We start from the raw sequence: 26,020 nt of genomic DNA on the forward strand, positions 1-26,020 counted from the left end.
TTCATTGTGGGAATATTCTTAATTACAGAATTATTTATTACTTATACAACAGTTCAGATTTCATTTTCTTTCTTGTGTTATGCTTTTTTAGGCATTGGTCTATTTCATCAAAATCTTCAAGATTATTGTCACACATGCATTCACATGCTCTCTTTTGTTTTTAGTGTCTGTATGATCTGTAGTAATGGCCCTCTTTACATTTCTGGTATTGTTTACATGTGTCTTTTCTCACTGTCTATTTTATTTATTGATCACCTTTGCCATGGACTTATCAATTTTATTAGTCATTATAAAATCAACTTTTAGTTTTGGTGACCTTTCCAGTATTTATTTTATTCTTTCCTTATTATCTCTATCATTATTTCCTTCATTCTACTTTCTTTGCATGTGGTATGCTATTCTCTCTCTTTTTGAGAAGGAGGCTTAGGTCATTGATTATCATATACATGTAATATATGCACTTAAGGAAATGCATTTCATTCTAAGCATGCATTTATTTATAGCCCATAAATTTAGTATGTAGTATTTCATTCTTCTTCAGATAAAAATATTTTCTACTTTTCATCGTTATCTCTTCTTTGACTCATTGGTTATCTGGAAGTGTATTTCTTAATCTGCTTTTTGTTATTGACCACTAGCTTCCTTCCACTGTGATTACAGAATATACTCTGTATTGTTTCAATCCATTGGACTTTGTTGAGACTTGCTTTATGATCCAGTGTATGGTCCATTTTTGTATACGGTCTTGCGTTTTGGATCCTGACACATTATAATAAATACATGAGCAACACATAAACTCACACTTGCATGCTGATACATGAAGCGATGGTGGTTGTGAACCATGTTTCCTTGTCTCAGTAACTCAAACAATGCAGAACACCAAAGACATTTAAAAACAATGTATTTTTACTTACTCGTAAATCTTGACAAGCCAGAATGTTGTCAAGCCACTTATACAGGTAGCCATCTGGAGAAAGGCCCACATTGTCAAAGACGGGGCCACAGCACAATACTGCTGACATTGCCTGATAATAAAAGCACAATAAAATATTGAAGGGAACCTGAGGAATCTAACGGTATTTAACGGACTTCATAAAACATGACTGTCAGGTTTATAAATGCTAGGGGTCCTTTGAAATAAGTTATTTTCCACAAGCTTTTAAAACATTCCTTAGTAGATTCAACAAAAAAAAAATATCAGAATCTAAATTTTGTCTCATTTTTATAGTAGTTAAAAACTCATAAACTCAGCTTTGTGCACATGTAATTTTAGGATTACAACAAATAATATGATGAAAGAGTAAGTGACTTAAACTGATATCACCATTTCATAGTGATTGTAAACTTTTCTCCTATGACTTGAAGTGACTGAATTCTACTTATACGATAAATAATAAAACTTCAAAATTTGCTTTGAAAATGAATATTTGACTTATATACAGAACTGACAAAATATAACAAATTTGGAAATAATTATATTTAATCAAAGGTAAAGGAAATGAAGAATATAAGAGTTTCACTACTTTAAGGGAGTGAGAGAGAGAGGGGTCAGAAGAAGAAAGTAAGGGAAGGTGACAGAAGGGTGATCCTGACCAACTCTGAACTTAATGGGTCCAGCAGAATATCATGGCCATAGTTTTCATTAGCTCCATCGAGCTACAAGTCAACCTGAGAGTCTGACACTTATGGCACATACAAAGCACTGATGCACGGCTGAATTTCTGAAGGAGATGAGACTGTAAAGGATCATGTTCTGGAAAATTCTGAACAGCCCTAGTAGAGTGGAAATGTATTTCTGGCAGTCTTCTAAGTTAAGGGAAGACTTAAAAGGGTCTGTGGTTCTTGGTAGGTGGAGAACTTGAGTTTTCTTTTAGGCTAGAGGTTAATTGAAAATGCAGTTACCTCAGGGATGAAAAAGCCAAATCACATGGTTCTCATATAGGAGAAACACTGGACAAAAGTGGGAGCTTAGAAATTCTTGCATTTTGAAATTGTGGGCTCAACTGATGTATTTCCTTCCTTCCTCCCTCCCTCCCTCTGTCCCTCCCTCCCTCCCTCCCTATCATTATCATTGTTTATGCAGATGTACAGTGTGTATTTTGGAACTTTTAAAGTCACTTAATATATTTCTATATGTATGTGTGATTCTTTCTGCTATTTTGCATGTACTTGTATATATATTAACCATATCATATATTGTATCAAATAAAAGCATATCATATGATATATTTTAATGTTTTTTACGGCATGATTGTCAGAGTTTAAGAAAAGTGACAACTGTGACAAAAGTCACTGGGTATGGAAAACACGCCCTACCTTCAAAGCACAATACTGGTATCTTGTGATCTGGTGATTCCTGTCGCTGTAACGGTCCAGGGGAGTGAACATAATGCTGAAGGGCCCTGCCCACTGGCTGAATAAGATGAAAAGATGGTGCCTCAGACTTTGCTGGGGGAAGAGAAATCTTCTGTGGTGAACTAGGGAGTAAAACAAAGAGTTAGGAGTCTCCTAGGTTGAAAAATATAGCAAATAGTCTATACTACTATTATACAGGATGTTTAAGTTTTGGGGAAAGGAACAATATAATTTCCTAACTTAAGTTTTCTTTAGGCACTGCTTCCTAATCAATGCCTAGAAAAATCACAACACTTTCCACTCAGCTCAGCTGCTGCCTCCATAAAATGCTTTCTTGACTACTGCTGCCTGTCTTTAAGAAGAACTGTGAAATATAATGTACAGACCACCTATTTTACACAAATACACTTTAACTGAGGAAACCAAGTCAAATCTTAAGTTAAGGCCCTCAAAGATGAGGAAGATTGGTAAGGAAAGGTCATAAACCATCAAAATAATGAAAAAATAGAAACAGTTGAGTTGCTGTTTTTTGCAAATATATAAAAAATTTTAAATCAAATTTAATTAATCCCTTCTATTCATTTGAAGTATTATTTTAATTAATTAAATAACCAAACTGACCAGCTATTTTATTCTTTTTTTTGTCTTTATTTTTTTTTAATGTTATATTCAGCTATTTTATTCTTTATGCTTCAATTAGATTAGTAATATTTCAAACCCATTTGCTCTGTGGAAGATAATTGTCTCTCCATAATGCAATATTTAATCAAACTTAAACTTTATTAACCAATAGAGAATTCTACTTGATATGTTGTTTCTAGTGAGTCAGAGTACTGGAGCTTTGCTGAGATTACAGGCTCATGGACTAGCACGAGACAGAACAAATGAATTTCTGCGAATGCTCCATCTGAATCACTTCCTTCCTATGGAAATCACATAGGTTCATCTTCAGATGGGAACCAAAACAAAATACATAAATAACGACAAGTACAAAGTCAAACTGAATGCTTATTGTTTGCTTTCTAATTCTGGGCTGAATTACCACAAGCTGTTTTCACATGAGACACTTATTCCACAAGTGTCTCAAAATAAATAAATGATTCCATTCCAGACCTGTACATAGGCCAGTAGGATGAAAGAGGAAAGCCCAGGAATGAAGAACACGAGTGGTTTTTCAGGCATGAGAGGTGATTTGCAGCAAAGGATCACAGTACCTGGAACACACTGGATCAAGTTGGCAACCATTGCGCTAAAATGTGCCCGGATATCTTTAAGAATTTCAACTTCTTTATCGTTTTCAGCTTCTAGGAGCATGCGAGTCAAGTCAACGTATTCTAAAAACAGAGCTCCAAGGGCTAAAGTGTCCCGTTCTAAGGCCCCGTTAGTGCTGTAATAAAGTAAGCACAAGCACTTAGATGATTTGTCCTTCTGTCAAAGTAATGGATGTTTACTGAAAAAAAGATTCATGTTCAGAATTAACACATGAAATTTGTTCCTGACCTATATGCAGTGTAAGCAGAATATGGAAAAAAAGAAGTTAAACATTTTTAGACTTTTCTGAGCAACAGTCAAAAGTAATATATTAAGAGAGAGAATGTGTCAACACTGCTTTCCTGCTTACAGCTGAGTAATATTCCATTTTATGTATATACCACTGGGAATCTGCAGGTCTGTGGTTAAAACTATATTGTTGGGAATGTTTTTTTTAAAAGATTTATTTACTTATTTCTCCCCCCTCCCTCCATTGTCTACTCTCTGTGTCCATTTGTTGTGTTCCTCTATGTCTGCTTGTATTCTCATTAGGTGGCTTTGGGATCTGATCCTGGTACCTTTCAGAGTGGGAGAGAGGAGATCATTCTCTTGCGCCATCTCAGCTCCCCAGTCTGTTTTGTTTCTTATTGTCTCCCCTCTGTGTCTCTTTTTGTTGCATCAGCTTGCTGTGTCAGCTCTCTGAATGGGCCAGCACTTGTGCATGGAGCAGCCCTCCTGCATGAGGCAGCATTCCTGCACGGGGCAGCACTTCTTGCGCAGAGCAGCACTTCTTGAATGGGGCAGCAATCCTTGTGGGCCAGCTTGCCTTCACCAGGAGGCCTTGGGTATTGAACCCTGAACCTCCTATACAGTGGACAGGAGCCCAATTGCTTGAGTTACATCCACTTCCCTGTTGGGATTTTTGTTTTATCCCGCCCCTCTCGTGGCTTTTGTGCATGCTGTCTGCTCTCTGTATCCATTCACTGTTCATTCTTCTGTGTCTGTATTTTTATTTATTTTTATTTCCCCTCACCCCTTGTAGCTTGCTTGCTGACTGCTCTCTGTGTCCATTTGCTGCATGCTCTTCTGTGTCTTTGCTTGTCTCCTTTTTTTGTTGTGTCACCTTGCTGAGTTGGCTGTCGTGGCGCTTATGGGTCAGGCAGCTCTCCGCAATGTGTGGGTGAGCCTGCCTTCACAAGGAGTCCCCAAGACGCATACACAGGGCCTCCCATAGGGTAGATGGGAGCCCAACTGATTGAGCCACAGCCACTTCCTGGGAATGTTCTTTTGACAAACATGGCAGGGGAGGGATACTAGTGCAGGGCATCATGTGTGTGGGGATATATGGGATAGGGTGCACCTGGGGTAAGCTTCTGTGGAATATGGAAGTGTTCATCTTGTCAGAGTGTGGTATCTCAGTGAGTAGACACCCTTACAAGAAACAAGAGAACATTAAACTCCTATCCTGGGGAGTCTGCTATGTTATAGAGGGGGAAGAATCCCTCGAGAACATAGGCAGTACCTAATAAAAGAAAACATACCAATATGGCAAGCCCTCAATATTATTGTAAGTAACTATGAATCTTGTTCTTAAAAAATTGAAACTTAGTGGTTACCATAGGTTCTGAGGGGAGTGGGAGGGAAGAATAGAATAGATGGAACATAGGGCATTTTTAGGGCATTAGTATTGTTCAGCATGATCTTGCAGTAATGGATAGAGGCCATTTTAAATTTCATCAAAACCTGTGAAAGTGTATGGTCCAAAATGTAAATCATAATGTAAACCATTGATGACAGTCAGTAGCAATGCTTCAATATTTGTATATCAATTGTAACAAAGGTACCAGCCACATGTAAAATGTTACTAATAGGGTAGAGTGGAGAAGGGGGAGGGCATGGGATATATGGGAATCCCCTATATTTTCTATGTGGCTTTTCTGTACCCTAAAGCTTCTTTGAAGAAAAAATGGAAAAAATAAGACACAGAAGAAATTGTCACTATACATACAAGAGAACAGATCTTACAATGATGAAAGACACAATGTCTAAAAAAATGTTTATTTCAATTAAAATAGTTTTAGTATTTTGTTATTTTAAAAACTATTATTTAATTTTCTTATTAATTTTATTTGGTTATTTTGTTAGCTTTGTTCTTGGAGAGATATTGGATCGCAGAAGGGTTACCATGGTAGCAGGGGAGGAGCACTGGTGTAGAGTGTCAGTGATGGGGGGATGTGTGGGGAAGGGTACACCTGGGCATGCCTCTAAGGCTTATGAATAGGTTCAAGTGTTCAAGGGGTGCTATTTTGGGGGGTGGAGACCCATGCAATAATGGAAGGAGTATTGAATTTCCATCCTGAGGAGCCCTGCTACATTCTCTAATAGAACAGCAAGAATCCCCTGAGTACAAGGATAGTGCCTAGTGAAGGAAGACCATCACACCAGGTCATTGATATTGATGATTGTACTTATGAACCTTTCCTTGTGAAATTGAAACTTAGGCTAGTATTATATATTGCCTAAAAGTTACCTCCTGAAAGCCTTCTTGTTGCTCAAATGTGGCCTCTCTCTAAGTCAAAATTCAGTTTATAAAGATACTACCCACCCCTCCCATCATGGGACATGACTCCTGGGGATGAGCCTCCCTGGCACTGAGGGATTATTACCAAGCACCAACTAGCAATGCATTTGGAAAAAGATCTTGACCAAAATGGGGAAATAGTAAATACAAATGAGTTTTTATGGCTAAGAGATTTCAAAGTGAGTCAGGAGGTCATGCGAGAGGTTACACTGAGTAGGATCTTATTGACAGCCACAGTAAACAGTGCCTCAAACACTGGGGCTCCTGAGGGCTCTAGAGACAACCAGACACTATAAGCAGGGCAGACAAGCTCAGGAATTCAGCATTCTGTAAATGGGCCTTACTTTGGAATTTATGTTCCCCGTTGTAACAGAGTTAGACCCATTTATAGTTTCCCTACACATGGCTCTTCTGCCCCTTTTATTTGAACCTATTATTAGCTCTATACTTGTTAAATATATGTCCCAGAGACTTAAGTCTTTGGTCTGTTCATATGCCAGTTAAGCCCTGAATATCAGGAGATTTACAATACCGAGTCTCCAGTTCATTGGACTCACCCAGGACAACTAACAAGGAGATGATGATGGACAATGCCCATCCCAAGGAACAAAGAATGTCTGTGACTGCAAGGAAGACAGTTCCATCCATCTGCCCCATGCGACCTAAGCCCCCTCTCAATTAGAAACAGAGTGGGTGTCACCATCCCAAAATCCTCGAGACTGGGGAATGAACAATGGACTAAAGTAGACTTATTCTATCACAGACTTATTATTATTCTAACAATGGAAGAACTCTTATCATTGATATAAAGGCAGTGGCCACCAGAGGTTCTGAGGGGAATGAGAGGGAAAAATAGGTGTAATATGGGGGATCTTCAGGACATTGGAATTGTCCTGCTTGAAACTGCAATGCCTGATACAGGTTATTATATATTTTGTCATAACCTACAAAGCTGTACAGGACAGAGAGTAACCTATAATGTAAACTATAGTCCATGATTAGTAGCAATGCTTCAATATGAGTTCATCAATTGTAACAAATGTACCACAATAATGAAGGATGTTGTTAATGTGGGAAAGTGTGTTTCGGGGGAAAGGGTGGGGCATATGGGAATCCCCTATATTCTTTATGTAATCTAAAGCTTCTTTAAAAATAAAAATAAAAAGAGGGAAGCAGAGTTGGCTTAATGGATAGGGTGTCTGCCTACCACATGGGAGGTCCAAGGTTCAAACCCAGGGTCTCCTGACCCATGTGATGAGCTGGACCATGCGCAGTGCTGATGCGCCCAAGGAATGACATCCCATGCAGGGGTGTCCCCCGCGTAGGGGAACCCAAGGGCAAGGAGTGTGCCCTGTAAGGAGAGCCGCCCGGTGCGAAAAAAGTGCAGCCTTCCCAGGAATGGCGCTGCACACACAGAGAGCTGATGCAGCAAGATGACGCAACAAAAACGCAACACAGATTCCGGGTGCTGCTGACAAGAATACAAGTGAACACAGAAGAATACACAGCGAATGGACACGGAGAGCAGACAACTGGGGTAGGGAGGGTGAGGAAGGGGAGAGAAACAAATAAAAAATGAATTTAAAAAATAAATAAATAAAAAATAAGAAGAGAGAGAGAGAATGAAACTAAAAGAGCACTTTGGTGAGAAGAGATCAGTGCAGAAGAATTTTGACCCTACCTGTCACTTATTACACCAGCATCAGCCAGAAGTTCAAAAATTCTTAGCAGCTGTAGCCTTAACAAATCTCGCCGTTCTCTGCGTTTCTTGTTCTGTGTAGAAAGAGGTAATATCTCTTTTAGACATGGGCAAAACAATATTAAGTTTGCTTTAGAAAAATGTATTCCAGAAAGGCAGAAGGTAGTCATGTTCAATTTTCTAAGTATAAAGACAATGTATTTTTCTTTCTTCCTCATCCTTAGAGGAAATGCCTGTTGTTACAGAGTATAAGAGAAATAAATATTGATAAGATGGAAATGTTGAGAACTAACAAGCCTCATTTCCCAGATGTTCCCACTGTCCAAGGAAAGACTTGAAGTATCTGAAACTATTAGAGAGAGAAGGGACACAAATAATCTGCCCAGATCTGGTCATGGAGGTAACACTGCTTATTTTCATTTAAACTGCAAAATTTCTGGGATTTCTTGTATCATATCTATTATACAAGAAGCTTCTTTTTCAGTCTTATTCTTTTATTTTTTTCATCCTAGCACATTATAAGCTTATCCTTTCCAGAATTCACTTCATGGAAGTTAATGTTGAGAGAAAAGTTTCATGCTCCAGGTGAGACAAATAATATTCTTTGCCATCTAATTCCTCGTAAAAGATAAGCAAACAAACTGAAAACCAAAATTCAATCTCAATTTGTATCCCCCTGTAAAAGAATATAATAAATTATCATGTATGTGACTATTTAAGTTGTTTTGCTCTTTTTAGGGCATAAAATCCTTTAAAATAGGAACCATTATTACACTAAATATACACTAAATACTGGATAATAATTAAACTAACCCCCCAAAATTAAGATTCAGTGTTAAAAGCATGTTAGGATGTCTGTATTCCCTAGGGGAACCACCAGGTTCGGTTTAAATTCACACCATTGTCTAAATAAACCAAGGTGTTAATTAAATTCGAAACCTTACCTCTGGTCTTCGTTCTAGAGCTTCTTTCATCAGAGGATGGAGTTCTTCTACCAGTTCTCTACAGAAAGAAAAAGGTCAGCATTTGAAATGCATTGTTACTTGTACCAAAGTTGCCACCAAACAATCCAGCAACTCCTAACTCCCCTGACTTTTTCACTCTGCTTCTGACTTGGAGCTCTCCCCTGGCTTCCCCTTTTCCCAGTGTCTCAGTGAACCACAGGTCAGGTACTGGCCTATACTTGGTGTGTCAATCTCAGGGCACATATATAAGTCATATCTGTTCAATAAGTATTTGTTGGCTTGCTTTTGATTTAAAGTTCTGGAGACCTCTAATGCTAAAAACAGCTCTCTGAATGATTAAACAAACTGTTTACCATGTGCTTACTAAATTCAAAACACTTTACCACAAGCTGTGGAATTGAAGATAAATAAAATGGGATCTCTACACATGAGAAAATTTCAGTCCAATTACAGGAAAAGAGACAGGTGCAATTATTATGACACTATCTTTGGGACCTGTGCTTGGGAAACTACAGTTGATTTTAAAATGAAGTCTTATTTGAGCTATATGTTACATAAAAATTATGGCAAGTATTGTAGCTACAAGGTTCTCATTGAAATCTTTTCTCTTGGGTAGTAAAATAATGCAATTAATATATATCTTATATTACATATACATGCTTCACCTGTCCCCATTATCTCCGATTTTTAGCTGTGTACTTGCTAATCCAATAAGCCATCTCTGTTAGTTTGGGCTGCTATGTCTAATCAGACAAAATTATGAGATCTAGCTAGTCATTGGACTAGTGTGTAGGTATGTGAAAATCTTTTATTTTCTGATAAAATGTTTCAAGCTCTTAGACACCGCCCTCCAGGAAAATCCAAGGACAGAAAGGTAAACTCCATGGCATTCTGCACTGAGACAGAGGGCCTGGGTTCTACTCCTCATTTCTAATATAAATCAGGTGCTGGCATGTCTTCTTCATTGAAGGGGAATAATAGTAATGGTCTCCTCTACCCACAAGAACCATTACTGAATACTCCCTATGAGCATTTTCACAGTGGGTCCTCACAACAAATTTGTGAGCTAGATTTAAATATTATAGCAATTTTGTCTCTTTTTATTTACTAGACCAATTTTACAGGTGAGGAAACCCCAGGAGATTATGTTTCCCAGAACTATACAGGGAGTCAGGTCCATAATCTTACTACCTCTAAGAATACTGAGAAAGTAGGATATGCGAAAGAGCCTTAGGTTCTTTGGGAAAGAAAGTTAAGGAATTCCAGGGAATTGGTATTGCTATCTTCCGGAGGTATTTCTACATGATTCTTTGTCTTAGCTCGTTAACTCATAACTAATAAAACACTGGTTAACGACACTCAAGTAGACAGAACCCAAAATTATTTTTCAAGGATGAAACCTGACTCCATACATGAATAATGTAACAGCTCCTTTCCAGTTGCCTCTAAAACATCTAATGGCTCATTACTTTTGAAATACTTAGGGTTTCTCACAAAGTCCTGGAACTTTCCCTTTCCTACCTACATGAAAGACTTAAAGATTTTCCTTGTCCTTCTAGGCTTTCGTTGCTTAATTGAAGTCATCAGAGGCAGTTTGAACTAACACTTTCAAAAGGCTCTGACACTGCCTCAGATGGCCTGGTTATTTGATTGAAGATTTGAAATGAATAGGAATGAAGAAAGCCAGATACACCGGGTCTGTTAAGACGGGTAAAGTGCCTCTTAGAAAGATCAGACAACATAACTGAACACATCTGAAAGAAGAGTTCTAGTAATTCTCAATCCTTGAAGCTATCAATAAGCAGGTACTGCTATTATTTTGATTGTTACGGCCCCCAAACAGTCTGGCTAACTGGGAACTGACACTGAGTTCTCTCCGTTTATACTTATTGAAAACAAAGCCTGTAAGTGAGATAAAACCTGAATGGTTTTCATCAGTTGCAATGACTAAAAGTTAAACGTGAAGCGGTTGTAAGGAATGCTGGTTACAAGCCTCCCAAGCAAGGACTACATAAGGGAAATTGTGCAAAGCCTATGTGGCAGGCAGCAGCAGCAGGCATGAACTTAGAACAACTCAATAAGACCACTGTACCTGAACACAAGAGAATTTGTTCTTCCAAATCCTAAAACTAAGGACTCTGTGATCTCAATGCTCTCAAGTCTCATCAAAGGCACCAGCTGCTTTAGCAGAACTCCCACCGACGGAGTACCAATGGCCTGAAACGAGTTGATAAAAAGTGAACAAGAGTAACATGGTAACTGGTGGTTCCTTTAACCAAACAATGATTCCATTACAACTGGTTCAAAGTACTGAACCACATCCCAAAGCACTGCCATCATTTCAGGAAAAACAAATAAAGAAAACAAACAAAACCCCCCAAGAAACCCACCAGTTTAATACAGCACAATGAATTCAGTTCCAACCTGGGACAAATGCTAAAGAACATTTTTATTTTAACATTCTTCTTTTTCTTTAAACCATTTAAATCTACATCTTTAGCAAGGTAATTTAATCAAAGAATGGCTTAAAGGTGACAGCTAAGCAAGAAAGGTGAGAAATGTGGTATGTAGGACACAAACCAAACCTCAGGGCACTAATAAATACAAGCCATTCTACAGTCTTAGGCAAACCGCTCAACTTCCTCTTTATCCTTCAGTTTCCCACTTGTCAGCAAGGAATAATAAATTATTCACATTGACTCTCAGTGGACCTTAGAAATGTACAGGATGAAAATCTGATCCCACACAGTCCAGATGGCAGGCACAGTGCAGTTTGTACTGTGAACTCTAGACAAACAAGCTAAAAAAAACCTTACAGAATAATTCTTCTGAAGCATGTCATGTCACCTTGTTATCGTAGCTCACTGTACCATCAGGTGTGGTCGCCATTATTTCGGGTGTGGAAGCTCGTAAATGTCCTGGGCTCATAATACTGGGCTTTGCAACTCCAAAACAAAGAATAAGATAATTTCTCCATAAAGTAACATAGTTGTCTCCACTGCTGGCTGTGCTGGTTTTCTTGGCATTGATTGGGCTGCTAGAAACACAGAGTTAAACACAAGATTGAAACTAAGTTCCTGATTTATCAGGTTACTGGGAAGAGCCCAAATAAAGTTGAAGAGCTGTCTGTCCAGGACATTGTACAGGGCAATTCTGCACTGGATGGGAAGCAGAACAGAAGAACCTTAAGGTTCCTTTCACCAGTAAGGGTTTGAGATTCTGAATACAGATTGCTATAAGGATAATTAAGAAAAAAATGTTAACTAGCTCTGGACAAGGGCTTTCAATCTGTTTTTACTCAAGGTGAAGAATTCTACATTAGGAAGTTCAGAAATGAGAGAGGATCATAATAACCCAAACTCTTAAACACAGTTACAAAGAGGACAAATGGTAAAACAAGCAATGCAGAAGACAAAACCACGGGGCCCTTACTTTGGATCTACCAGAGGCATGATAGACTGCAGCCGAGTGAAGGCGTAGGGCCAGGCGTAGCCGAGGGCCGTGGCGCAGAGCTTGGGCAAGTTCTCCTGCCGCAGGAAGCTGAAGAGGCAGAGGACCCAAGGGTCTTTGACAGACTGTGCGAATATCCACACGTGGGATGGGCTCTTCACATCATAGTGGCTGTTGACCAGGACAGCATTCCATTCCACCAGCCACTGCAGGTCCACGTTGTGTGTCAGCGGTAGCGTTGCCTGCAGCAGGTGCAGGACACAGCAGCCAGTCAGAGCCCGAATGTCAAGCACCTCCGCAGCGGGTGGGCTTTGAAACTGAACCACCTGAGCTGCACACTCCCTGCGGCCTTGGTCTGCCCACAGCAGGGCCTCCTATGCTAGACCGTAAGCAGCCTTGGGGCAAAGCTTAAGGTCAGGGCTCATATTTGGTACTGTTTTAGATGTCACACAGCCCTGTGCACCAGAGCACAGAAGGTGTTCCCTAAATATTTGTTGAATAAACATATGGCCTTAATTAATTTAAACTCAACCATGAATTTACCATTCTAAAATTCTGAAAAGTTAGTGATCTACAAGAATCACCAAAGTGTTTTTATTCCTGTAAATAATATAGTTTAGCTGTGATCTTCTTTATCTTTACTTAGACTGAAATATTTTCTTTCACTTAGGAGATGCTAAAAGTGCAATTCCTTTTATGCAGAGTGTTCTGCTGATGCTTTTGAGGCGGCACCTTATTAATAATATATGCCCAACTCTCTTGAAAGATAAAAAGTGTGTGTGTATGTGTATATACACACACATATATATATATCAAATAAGTTCTTTTTTTCATTATCTTTTAGGTCCAGAATTTCAAAGTTTAAGGGAGACCAATTTTCAAATAATCCAATTTGTGTGCGAGGAGAGGAAATCTCCTTTACATTTGTTGGGCATTTATTTTATTTTATTTTTTTTAAAAGATTTATTTATTTATTTAATTCCCCCCCTTCCCCTGGTTGTCTGTTCTCTGTGTCTATTTGCTGCGTCTTGTTTCTTTGTCCGCTTCTGTTGTCATCAGCGGCACGGGAAGTGTAGGCGGCGCCATTCCTGGGCAGGTGCACTTTTTTTCGCGCTGGGTGGCTCTCCTTAGGGGGCGCACTCCTTGCGCGTGGGGCTCCCCTACGCGGGGGACACCCCTGCGTGGCAGGGCACTCCTTCTGCCCATCAGCACTGCGCATGGGCCAGCTCCACACGGGTTAGGGAGGCCCGGGGTTTGAACTGTGGACCTCCCATGTGGTAGACAGACGCCCTAAACACTGGGCCAAGTCCGTTTCCCACATTTGTTGGGCATTTAAAGCAAGCCATTTTATCTGTTGGTTTTGTGAGTCCTCATGGGTAAGACTGCTACAGTTAGTCGCCTCAATAGTTAACAGACTTTACTGGGCAGAGCTTGAGTTTCTTAGCCAAAGTATTTGATTCTAAAACAGGAGCAGCTCAAAACTGTTGGCAAAACTTGGAAAATTACTGAACATCTCAGAGTCTCTGCCTCCTTAATTAATGACTTGGGAATTATAATGCAGATCTCACCTAAGATTTAAGTAAAAGGATATGAAAATGCCTAGCACAGAGCAGGTCCTCTTCTCCCATTTTTGTGCATCTTCCTAAGAGCAGTATCTGAGATTTAGTTACCCCTGGCTCACTATTTTGATCCTGATAAACCCCAAACAAAATGACATGTACAAATCAGAATGGCACTATCTGGAAGTGTGCGAGACATGGACTTAAAATTGACCACTCCATGTACAAACGATTTGAATTTTTAAAAGGATATCTTCAATATCAAGGTCTGCAGTGCCTGGCTGGTAGTTTTAGAAATTATTATTACTACGATAAGGAAAAATGGGGCTGCTAAAAACAGGGATCTGTGTACAATCCCAATTAGAGAAGGCCAACAGAGCTCAGGGCTTTGTGTTCACTGACAGCTATTTGACAAGGCTCTGTATGGGGCGTGAGCAACATCTGCAAACACTCCCCAATCTCCCCTGCCTCTCCAACCACTTGGCTGAAATTAATCCAGCTTCCTTTACTGTACTTTAGTTTATGAAAAATCAGATTCTTAAAATCAGTTCCAATTTCCCTGCTGCTTATTCAGGATGAAAGCTGCCAATAAGTTCTTTAAAAGGAAGAATGCATTTGTACAGCAGATAAAGCTCTTCTAGATTCAGATCCCAACAGGTTCAAGTCCAGACTTGGATGCTTTCTTACATTAAGATGGTAGCCCTGCCACTCAACAATTTTTGAGTTTCAACAACGGCAAGGGTCAAATGAGATAATAAACCTGAAGGCACTGTTTAAACTGTAAAACGCCACATAAATATGCTGCACACGGAGTAAGTACAATCAATAAAGTGAATTAATTTCCTTGAAGAATCCTGAGCAATTCCTTTTGAAATTGCATTCTTAAGATACTATCAATAATCCTAAGGTTCAACTTTTGTTTGGAATTTATCTGAGTATCTTCTGGGTAGCACTTGAAAAGCTAGCTTTGTTTTCCTAGTACCTTTGTGTCAGGTGATTAATATTACATAAGACTCAAGAATTCTTCTACCTCATTTCTGTTTCTCTTTTAAAGATAGGTCCAGAGCATGTATTTAAGAATTATTAGCAATCAGGATCAAAGGTGTACTTACTAAGAAAAAAAAAAAGTGTACTTACTGAATCCGAAACTGCTACATGAATGAAACTTTCGAGGATGGAAGGACTTAGCTGATCCATGACATCAATCATTGGCCTGTCATCGTCCTGCACAAACGACTGCAATTATTCACCATGGGCAAATGAATGCTTCCCCCACGCCCACCGCCAGTCCAATTCATGAAGCAGAACAGCTTGCAAGAGTGATAAGGTTTTTCTCACAGAAAAGAGAGTGCCGAGATGGGTGAAAGGCAGTGGGTAAAACTCCCTGTGATTCTGTGCTTAGCCTTTCAAGTTTCAGGGGAAGATAAACATAGCTCCAATTTCACACTGCACTGAAAAGACATGACTTGAATTTCAATGACTTGCATGTGTACAAGAGAATCTAAATAACAATACTGTACATTATTCGCTGAAGTGTTCAAGTTGTCATTAATTTTAAGGAACAGAACTCCTATAAGAAAGTGCTCTATCAGGCTATGAAAATTGTTGACTGGAAGTGAATTTTAGTACCAAATAACATTACACTGGAAATTGTGGTAGCTATGTTGTATACAGCTATTTGATAAAACAAACACATTATAAAAGGTCACAAGATAGGGTATCACAGGAAATTCTTCTACATGAATAGTGCATATGGATATGAATATTATATGCTTGCCATCCTTTATTACAGCAAAAGAAGGAAATGCAAAGTTGTTTACTTGGAAGTCTTATAGGAGTGGAAATGCCTTGGGATATGCATATTCATGGATAAATGAGAAAGTTTTTTTTTTTTTTTAAAAAAAGCTATGGCTGGTCAAAGAAGACAACATACAAGAAATATCCTTGACACAATCTGGTGGAATAGCAGTAAAGAATATGGGGTTTTCGAGGCATACAGATCTGGGGTTTGAATTCTAGCTCTGTCAAACATCCGCTAGATGTTGATTTTAAACCAGGCACTGAATGGCTCCAAAACTCAATCTCAGTATCTTTACACTGGGAAAAATCACAATACTCATTTCTGTGTGATTGTGAGGATCAAATGAGAGAATATGTGTAAAGCACTCAGCTCAGGGCCTCACACGTCTATGTTAATTGCTATTATTGTTATTCTCCAAATTAGAGACCTATTGGAAGTTTATCCCAAACCAGCATGTCTTAGACATCTAGTAATGGATGCCAGGGATGTGGTCCTGGAATGTTATCAGAAGGCAGGTGAACAGGAAAGACTGTGATAAGCCTGAAAATATTTTGTCAAGACGAGAACTATGAATCCAAGACCAGTTAATTAATACAAGAAAATGGAAGTAGCATTTTCCTAAGGAAGGAGGTGACAGGGAGAAATGATCCTTCTGTCATCCAACCATGCACAGGATTCGACCTTCTGTGGCTGCAGGTAAAGAGCTAAATACCTGAATGAGGCGCACAACCCCTGACAGTACCTGAGGTCAGCAGGGGTCGAAGGTGCTTAATAACTGGCTGCTTATCCCATCTCAAGGGGACCTGTTTCTTTATGATGCCATTTTACTATCATCATTGAGATTAAACAACTTTCCCTAGTCAGGATGTTTGCTGCCTTGATCATTTTAAATGAGATGCATTGTCTTTTCAAGTTTATCTTCTAATATAAATGTAATCATATCTTAATTAGATGTATGTGGAACACCATGAAGAAAAATTACTGATAGCCTGAATTAAACTTCTTCACTTCTTCAACAGAGCATCATCTCTTAGGGAACCAGGAAATGTTTCTTTACTGGTCTCAGGATATATGACTTAGCTCTAGTACATTAGGAGTGGTACTACATAATTTAAAAACACAACTGTGAATAAAAATTATTTGTTGACACTGTGTGTGATGTAAAAGTATACAGAAAATAGAAATGCACAATTGGTAGTTTTCATTTAAACTTCAAAATTGCTGAAAGAAGAGATGAATCAGAAAATTCTGAAGGAAGATTCATACCTCAGGCTGACCCAGGGCAAGAAATAAAGCTCGAATTTCCTTGAGTATTAAGACAGACAGCTTGCGAGTGGCAACCTGAAAACTGCAGAGCAGGACGAGAGCGAAGCCTTCTACTGCGTGCAGCACGCTGCAGTGAGGCCCACGCTCCGACGGCGCTCGGGGGCTGGGTCCATTAGCAATGAGCTGCCATGGAAGCAGAAAATGGTATTTCAGAACCATCACAATGGACAGAGAAGAAAATACTCTTCTACGTTGTGTCTTTCAATATAATTGACCAGTTTGACCATTGGATATATTAAAGTCAGGCACAGTGGCTTAAGATTCATGATTATGCATGAAATGCCGCAGATCCCTTTTTCTTTCTCAGATCAATTGTTGCTTTGGGTTGCCATTAACCATCTGTTAACTCTGAAAGAAATAACTTCTTAAAGGCTATTAATATCAAAGATAATAAAGAGGAAACTACTTCTACCCCATAACATTTGAGGTTACACTGTATGTACCAAGTGGCCTACTTTGTTTTTCCTTAGATTACCTAGAGATTTTTTGATATTATTAAGTCAAATTTTCAAACATTCCTTTTCTATTCTGATTTAATTGTGTGTTAGATGCTAATCTAGGTTTTGAACATTTATAAGATGGATTCTAAAAGTGCAAACAAGTATGTCTAAAACTAAACAGAAGGCAGACAATAAAGCAGCTTCCTCCTTAATTTCAGTTTTCCCTTCGAAAGCATATTTATTATTGCTTCTCTACCTGTCCCAATTTGGTATACATAGGATGCCAAGAAAGAAGAGGGACTTTAATGTCATCTCTGAACTTAGCCCTTCCAGGATGCTCACTGTTTCCCAAACACTGGTCTGCTGCCTGGCCCTCCACGTCCCTCAACCCTGAGTTACACCCTTCTCTGGCCAGATCTCTTTCTCTATCTGTTCATTGCCAATGTTGAGTCATCACTGCTCTGGATTCTCCTCAGACAACACTCTGCCCACAACCTGTCCTCCAAAAGGTTATCCAGAAGCATCATTCATTTCTATATTCAAGACTAAGATATGAAAGTACAAAGAAGCAAAGCTGCATTTCCTCCACTGTCCTTACTAGGCAAAGCAACAGATATATTGCTGACTAGGGAAAAACTAGTGGGCAGCTAACTTCCATATATCCATATCCATCTCTAGCTCCATCTTCACAGCCTAGAGTCATTTACTCTTATGAACAGATACATAAACATAATTCTCTGGAAGAAAAGTCTGCTCCCTAAAGGGCCTTGTAAATGTAAACAAACCTAATCTGCATTTCTTGGCCATTACTGATGCAGTTGGAAGAAGTAAGGCTACCAGCAGCTACAAACCTCCTAGATGGCCATAAGTCAGACCCAAAAGTTCTCCAGGCTGCAAGTCATTTACATGCAGTCTACACAAAAGGGCTTAACTTGGTGGGGAAAGAGTGAAAAGCACCTCTGCATTTCTGATTTTGTGGGCTTGCTCGAAGCCTTTTCCTTGAGTTTGGGTGACCAGTTTCCACTGGGTGAGCAGCTGGAGCAGCAGCTTCAGGGACGAATCCAGGAGCGTGTGATGCATGTCATTCACTTCTCGGAGCAGGAAGTTGGTGAAGCCAAACAGCACATCTTCCCTCCAGTCTGAAAAGTCAACAAGTAATCCCTGAAGAGAATTTTGTGCAATATGTCGCAGCTCATCATCCATATGAATGGACAGCCTGTGAAAAGACCGAAACAAAATAATAGCATTTATTTTATTAGTTTTTAATCCAGCCCACAGTTTTTTAACTCAAATGGGACCAAGAAAGAAAATATTTAGATCTGTTTTTACTTGTTTCTGAAAAATGGGTCTCCCTTTTCCTGCTCAGTAAATGTTTATATGAGTACTTGAAAAAAGCTTTTAGTATTAGATTTACTGTATTACTGCAAAGGTAGTGCTGGGAATTACTGTATCCCCTTGACCCAACTTCCTCTAATGGTAACACCTTACATAACTGTGGTATGTCAAAACCAAGGAATTAACGCAGGTCCAACACTAGTAACTCAACTACAGACTTTATTCAGATTTTGCCAGTGTTCCCCTAAAGAATGTCCTTTATCCTGTTTCGGAATGCAATCCAGGATACCATGCTGCATTTAGCTATATATGAATACTTTCTAATACATGATTCACTACAGAAGAAATTAGTATCAAACCTTACTATTTTAAGAATGAAAAACCTGAATAGTGGGGAAGCTACAGGATTCATTCAGAAGTTCTGCAGAAATGAGCAATGAGAGGCAGCCTGGTGGTCCTCAACTGGTTTTCCTCTACCCCTTCCTCTCCATCTCCCCGCCCCACGCCAAGGATATTTGGCAAAGTCTGGAGACATTTTGGTTGTCACAACGTGGGTGGGCTACTGGCATCTAGCAGGTAGAGAGCAAGCCTTCTGTTAAACATCCTAAAATGCACAGGATGGCTCCCCACAACAAAGAACTATCTGGCCCCAAATGTTGACAGTGCCATGGCTGAGAAACCCTGAATTTCATTTCTTTGGGGTTAAGCCTAGAATGTCAAAATCATATTAAATCTCAACATTGGTATGGCGCATTCAAGGAAACAACATGCTTTCGTGTTGATTCTTTGATTCATTTAGTGAATATTTTATGTGATCCTCCTAAGATTCAGGCCTTGTCACCTTCTGTATCCAGTACTTAGGATACGGAGTTCACTGTGGCTGGAGGGTCTGCTGGGTAGGGTGCTTGTAAGAGCAAAATGTCAGACAGTGCCAGAGAGGAAGGAAGGGCAGCTGCAAGGCTCGTGGACACCCAGGGAAGCATGAAAGCAGTGAAGACCATGTGCTCCCCGGGTCTAGTCCATGTCTAGTCTCTGTCATTTATCACCTACATGACCTCAGACAAGTTACTGAATCTAAGCCCAGACCCCTTACTTGAAATGAAAACTGCATCTCAGAGACCTGATGTGAGGTTCATTAAGATGTGCCGCACTTCGTTTAGCACCACGGCGTGTATGGAGAAAGCACTCAGCAAATGAACTTTATCCTGAAAGTGATAGGGAAGAAATGAATTTATAGTTACACCTGGGAAAGACTGGGAAAGACTCAGGCAGGAGTCTGGAGAATGCCTCAGAGAGACCAGCTAGGAGGTCACTGCAGTAACTTAGGCATCCAGTGGAGGGCCTGTCCACAGCAGAGGTGTAGGAAGGGAAGGAAGAGATGGCTGCAAGGTCTTGAGAAGATAGAATTACCAGGACTCATGGCCTGGAGGGACCCGGGGACAGAGAAGAACGTGACTGAGTCCCACAAACTGGGCAGATATAATTCCTAACAAGAGGCAATTATGGCCCAAAGCCACACAGTCTGTCAGGGGGAGAGCCAGGGCTTCAATGCAGGACTTCTAATTCTTAATCCAAAGTTTTCTCCATAGAGCAAGTCTGGTACAAGTTGCCCAATTATACATTATTGAACTGATAGTATTTCAAAAGGTCAATAAGCAAGTGCCTTTCCCCCCCCTCTAAACCATAATGCACACTAATTGGTCCAAGCCTGACAATATGAACTAGGCAAAAAGCACTTTAATAAGCAGATTTTACACCAAGTCAGGGAAGATATATCTCCTGTCTTAAAAGGAAGTAAAATTCTACAAAGATGCTGAAAAGGAAGATCTGAGCAATTCTTCAGGGAACACTTACCCAATTAAGTTTATAATGCTTAAAAAGATCAGAGTTGTTGAAAGAAAACCTAGAGGCCTTTAAACTCAGCTTCCAATTAAGGATTGTTGAAGGCAGGAGCTTTCACACTTTCTTTTTATTTCTATTAGCAGCAGATCCAGGTTTTTTTTCCTCAAAAAAATCCAAGGTATAATACGTAAGATCTGCGCTACCCTGGTAGAAGCTGGGGTAAAGGGCCTGAAGCCCATTCATTTGCAGAGGAAACAACCTTGTACTCCACAAGGAGCCTTGAGTTATCTCTGCAGTCCATCGTGTGAAAACACTAGTGTATGCAAGGCACTTGAATTATTTTTCCATCTTAGGTTTGTTATACCTGTTTATTACATTTAGACTGTCTATGGTCTTGAATGTTTTAGAAAATAAGTTCATAGGTATCACACCACCTTTTTAGGACAGGTAGAAATATAATAAACAGGAACCACAGGCACACATAAAGGTTAACAGATGATAATATTGGTCATGAAACTAGGCAAGCATCTATGTTTAGAGGCAAGAATAAAAGCCATACCATGGTCTATTTAGATGAAGCTTTTAAGTAAGGGCCAAGACTTTCAGCTTTCCAAATGACATTAATTCTACTCTTCATCTAACTTTGCTCTCAGGCACAATTTGCAAACTAGAATCTGTTTTTGTTTTTTTTTTAATACTTAAAAAAATTAAAAAAAAACTTTAGATTACATAAATGTTACATGGAAATATAGGGGATTCCCATATGTCCCACTCCTACCCCTCCCACATTTTCCCACATTAATAACATCCTTCATTAGTGTGCTACATTTGTTACAATTGAACACATACTGGAGCATTGTCACTAAGCGTGGATTATAGTTCACACTCTGCCCTGCAGTTTTGCAGGTTATGACAAAATACATAACAGCCTGTATTCACAACTGCAACACCATTCAGGACAATTCCAATGTCCCCCAAATGCTCCCATATTACATCTGTTTTTCTTTCTCCCTCCCCTCAGAACCTCCGGTGGCCACTGCCTCCACATCAATGATAAAAGTTCTTCCATTGTTAGAATAACAATAAGTCTATAGTAGAATAACAGTAAGTCTACTCTAGTCCATCATTCATTCCCCAATCCTGAGGATTCTGGGATGGTGATGCCCACTCTGCCTCTAATTGAGAGGGGGCTTAGATACCATGGGGCAGGGGACTGGAGTTGCGGACTCTCTTTTTTTCCTTAGGATGGTAGTTATCCATCTTCAACCCCTCGTTAGCTGTCCTGGGTGAGTGCAATGAACTGGAGAATAGGTGCTGCAACTCTGTTGAGATTCAGGGCCCAACTGGCACACGGAAAGACCAAAGATTTAAGTCTCTTGGACATACATCTATCAAGTCTAGTACTAACTACAGGTTCAAATAGAAAGTGCAGAAGAGCGATTTGTAGGCAAAACCACAAATGAGTTCAACTCTGTCACACCAGGGAGCATAAATTCCAAAGTAGGGCCCATTGCCAGGGCACCAAACTCCTGAGCTATTTGCCCTGCCTATAGTGTCTGGATGTCTCTAGAACCCTCAGAAGCAGTATTTGAGGCAATATTTACTGTGGTAGTCAATGAGATCCTGCAAGATATGTTTAAAGCATAACCTCGGTAATGAACCCCTGACTCACTTTGAAATCTGTTAGCTATAAAAACTCATTTGTGTTTACCCTTTCCCCCTTTGGGTCAAGGTCTTTTTCCAGGTGCACAGTTGGCACTTGGTAATAATCCCTCAGTGTCAGAGAGGCTCATCCCTGGGAGTCATGTCCCATGCTGGGGGGTGGGGGTGGGAAGGGAAAGGTAACGAGATTGAATCAGTCATCAAAATAGAATGTTTTTTTCCCCTCTCCCTGCCCCCCCCAATTGTCTGCTCTCTCTGTCCATTCGCCGTGTGTGTTCTTCTGTGTCCACTTGGATTCTTGTCAGTGGCATTGGGAATATGTATCTCTTTTTGTTGTGTCACCTTGCTGCGCCAGCTCTCCATGTGTGTGGCGCCACGGCCGGGCATAACAATCCTGAATATTGTGCTTTTTTTTGTGCGGGGCAGCTCTCCTTATGGAGTGCACTCCTTGCATGTGGGGCTCCCCTACATGGGGGACACCCCTGCATGGCACGGAACTAACTCCTTGCATGCATCAGCACTGTGCATGGGCCAGCTTACCACATGGGTCAGGAGGCCCTGGGTTTGAACCCTGGACCTCCCATGTGGAAGGTGGACGCTCTATCAGTTGAGCCAAATCTGCTTCCCAGAATAAAATGTTTTAACTTTAAGCCTACCACACAGGACCATCTCAAGGACTATGGTAGCCCCAGGACAGCCCCAGCCCCTGTATTCTGGGCAGCTACTCCCCTTTAAGTGACAGTGTTCACATGCTTGAGCAGTGGAAAGGCTCAAAAGTATTCCTGGTACCTGAAGAGACTTACAGGATCAGGAAGAGGAAGGAGCTTCAGGAACAGAAGCCCCAGCTGGTAAACTGGAATGTTTGCAGAGAAAAAGAGGCCCGAAGCACAATGGAACTGAGACCCATCAAGGCACGTCTGCATGGCAGCAGATGAGGGGGAAAAAGGAGGAAGCTGTGAGAAGGGAAAGAGTCCCTCCCTGTGTGTGTTTATTAGAATAGGACTAGAAAGATGCCTATTAAATGTATTTGCCAATTTTTTCACCCAAACTTCATCATTTTTAGTCTTCTTAAATCTTAACTAGATGATCACAGATCATCTTGTGAAACACGAGATTTAATATTAATATTTTAGGAAACAGGAAAATAACAGGTAAATAGAACAGAAGAGAAGACTCAGAATTAAATGAGCAAGATGTAGGGTCTTTCTGAGCGTTGAGGACTGCAGGAAGGCAGAGCAGTGTTGGCAGCATATTTGTAAGTCCTCCGCTGTCTCCTTGTCTAGCAAGCCACGGACTGAGGTTGAAGACAAGGCAATTCCCCAACATTCTCCACACCTCCAAATCAGAAAATGAGAGGATGGGCTCTCTTGAATGACAAATAAACAGATGAAATTACAATGTAAAAATCTGCTGCAAGAGAGGAGTTTGGTGGCAGCAAATGAAAGAGAACTGAGTCTTTAAGAGAAAGCAACTCATAAAGTAAAGTAGCCTGACTACAGGGGACCCAGGCAAAAAAACACTTCTAAGAAGTTGATCTGGTTCTCAGGAGCCTGAAGCAGGCTCACAGGATACATGGTTATGCATGAATGATCTTCATCGAGGGGGCTTAAAAAGCCTCCACAGTGACAAGGCATTACAACATACCCAAAGAAAACAATATGCCCCTTCCAGGCAGCTGGCACGGGGAGCACTGAGTAAGCCTGTGTGGTTATAATCGCTCACTCAGCAAGCAAACACGCTGCTGTGTTCTGCCAGGCACCAGGTACTGGTGGAAACAGCTGTGGAAGCCCTGTGTGGGATGATGTGAAATGACCACATGGGGAGGTCACAGGGCATAAGTGGCTTGTACAAGTTCGTTACCGAATAAGTAAGGACATATTACAAAATGGGGAAAAAATAGAACTTGAACAAAGCCACCTTACTGGTTGGTCCATGTGGACAAAGGACACTTAATGGGAAACACTTTGGTAAAACTGAGTGTCAGAATCAGCTTAACTCAGCAGAATAGATTTTAATATTTTTTTTTGTAAAGAGGAGCATGAATGAAAAGGGTGATTTCAAATTCACAAGCCATATCTAAACAAAAAGATCAATGAGGAGAAACAGCCTCTTCTAAAGATGGTATGATAGCAAAAAGTTATTAGGAAGAGTTGTGGAACCTCTGCCCCTTGACTTCAGCGTAGGAAGAAACTGCTCAAGGGAAGCCCAGGAGACAAGGGTTTCCAAAAGGATGAACCTGCTGACAAGTTAGACTCTTGACAACTGGCATAATTCACCACAAGTGGTGATAATTTCTTCTCAGAAGGCATTAAAGAATGAGCTTCCACATATCTGCAGTGCTTTAAGCAAACATCAGTTGAAAATAAAGAAATAAGATTAAATGGGTTATTAAGCAATGCATGCAATTGAGACCATGGATCTCACTAGACTACTCAAAACAATTAACTGCCTATCACTATGCAGGTGAATACCAAAAGGGGAATACAGGACAAACATTAAATATTTTCCAGATATCACGGACATTCATGGAATAGTATTTGTGTTACCTCAGGAATTTCCACAAATTATAAGGGAACAGTGCCTAAAATGTGCTAACTATTGTTTTGCACAAAATCAATGACATTTATCATTTCCATTTGGCTTCAGTAAAATTCTATAAATTTGGGCAACTGACTTTATCCTTCTGAAGTTTTATCTCTTTGTCTGAAAAATAGGGACGAATATATGCCCAGATTACCTAACATAATGTATATGAAAATATTTTGTATAAGATGGTACATTTTTTCAAATGCAAACATACCTAAAACAAACCACTGATATTTGCGAAGAGCACACTGTGTGCTGGGTACCATACCCAGTAACTGCTGGATTTAATTTATTTATTAAAAGTAAACTCTAGTTCAACTAAAAAAAAATAAAATAACAGACAAAAGGCAGCTTAACAAAAGATGGAAGCATTACTCTAAAAATTCTGCTCAGGCACATTTATCTCATTTAATCCTAAAAACATACTCAATTGTTTCTCCAGTACTCAAAAGATACATAAATGAGCACAGATTGGTTAAATGACATGACCAAGGTCTTCTTGTTAATGAAGAAAATGAAGGGAAAAATGCTTAATCATGTTCACATCTTATAACACTTTGACCTTTGGCATTGATATAGTACCTTCTTTACCTTTGCTACAAAAATATTATAATATTACTATTAACTACAGTCTATAAGTTACATTAGTTGTTTTTTTCCCATATTGTTAGCACCTTGTAGTAGAAGAATATCCTTGTATTTACATTATTACCCACAACCCTCATCTACCACCAAACTCACTATATTATACCATCCCTAGATTACCCGCTAGCTGTCTTTCAATTAACATAGACTACCCCTTTCAGCCACAATCACATTTATAAATCAGCAGTTTGTTGTCCTCCTCATTATGTGCTACCCTCAACTCCATCCACTACCACATATTTACAACTGACCTTATTAAACATTCTACATACATTCAGCATCAGTTCCCCTTCTCAAGCCACATTCTCTCTCCTACTCAATTCTGTAAGTTTACTCATGGTATTTAGTTCTTATCATTGAGACCATACAATAGTTGCCCTTTTGGGTCTGCCCTATTTCACTCAACATAATGTCCTCAAGGTTCATTCCTTTTGTCATATGCATCCCAAGTTCATTTCTTCTTACAGATGAATAATATACCATAGTAAGTGCATACTATATTTTGTTTATTCATTGATCAGTT

The 26,020-nt window shown here is 39.8% G+C and overlaps 1 protein-coding gene across 6 annotated transcripts in view; it reads right to left on the reverse strand.

Annotated features, from left to right (window-relative positions):
• The window catches only part of FRY (FRY microtubule binding protein), a 443,412-nt gene that overhangs the window by 101,990 nt on the left and 315,402 nt on the right, over positions 1-26,020 (reverse strand). For all 6 annotated transcript variants that reach the window (XM_071208166.1, XM_058276985.2, XM_012519809.4 and 3 more), the window contains 11 exons: positions 18,385-18,643; positions 16,928-17,110; positions 14,998-15,084; positions 12,284-12,543; positions 11,699-11,888; positions 10,944-11,068; positions 8,831-8,888; positions 7,869-7,960; positions 3,570-3,742; positions 2,317-2,477; positions 915-1,025 (listed from right to left, as the gene is read on the reverse strand). In XM_071208166.1, the coding sequence (XP_071064267.1) occupies positions 915-1,025; positions 2,317-2,477; positions 3,570-3,742; positions 7,869-7,960; positions 8,831-8,888; positions 10,944-11,068; positions 11,699-11,888; positions 12,284-12,543; positions 14,998-15,084; positions 16,928-17,110; positions 18,385-18,643 (1,699 nt within the window). The remainder of the gene's footprint in view (positions 1-914; positions 1,026-2,316; positions 2,478-3,569; positions 3,743-7,868; positions 7,961-8,830; positions 8,889-10,943; positions 11,069-11,698; positions 11,889-12,283; positions 12,544-14,997; positions 15,085-16,927; positions 17,111-18,384; positions 18,644-26,020) is intronic.

The sequence above is a fragment of the Dasypus novemcinctus genome, chromosome 15 (assembly GCF_030445035.2).
Source record: "Dasypus novemcinctus isolate mDasNov1 chromosome 15, mDasNov1.1.hap2, whole genome shotgun sequence".
In the NCBI taxonomy this organism is placed as follows: domain Eukaryota; kingdom Metazoa; phylum Chordata; class Mammalia; order Cingulata; family Dasypodidae; genus Dasypus; species Dasypus novemcinctus.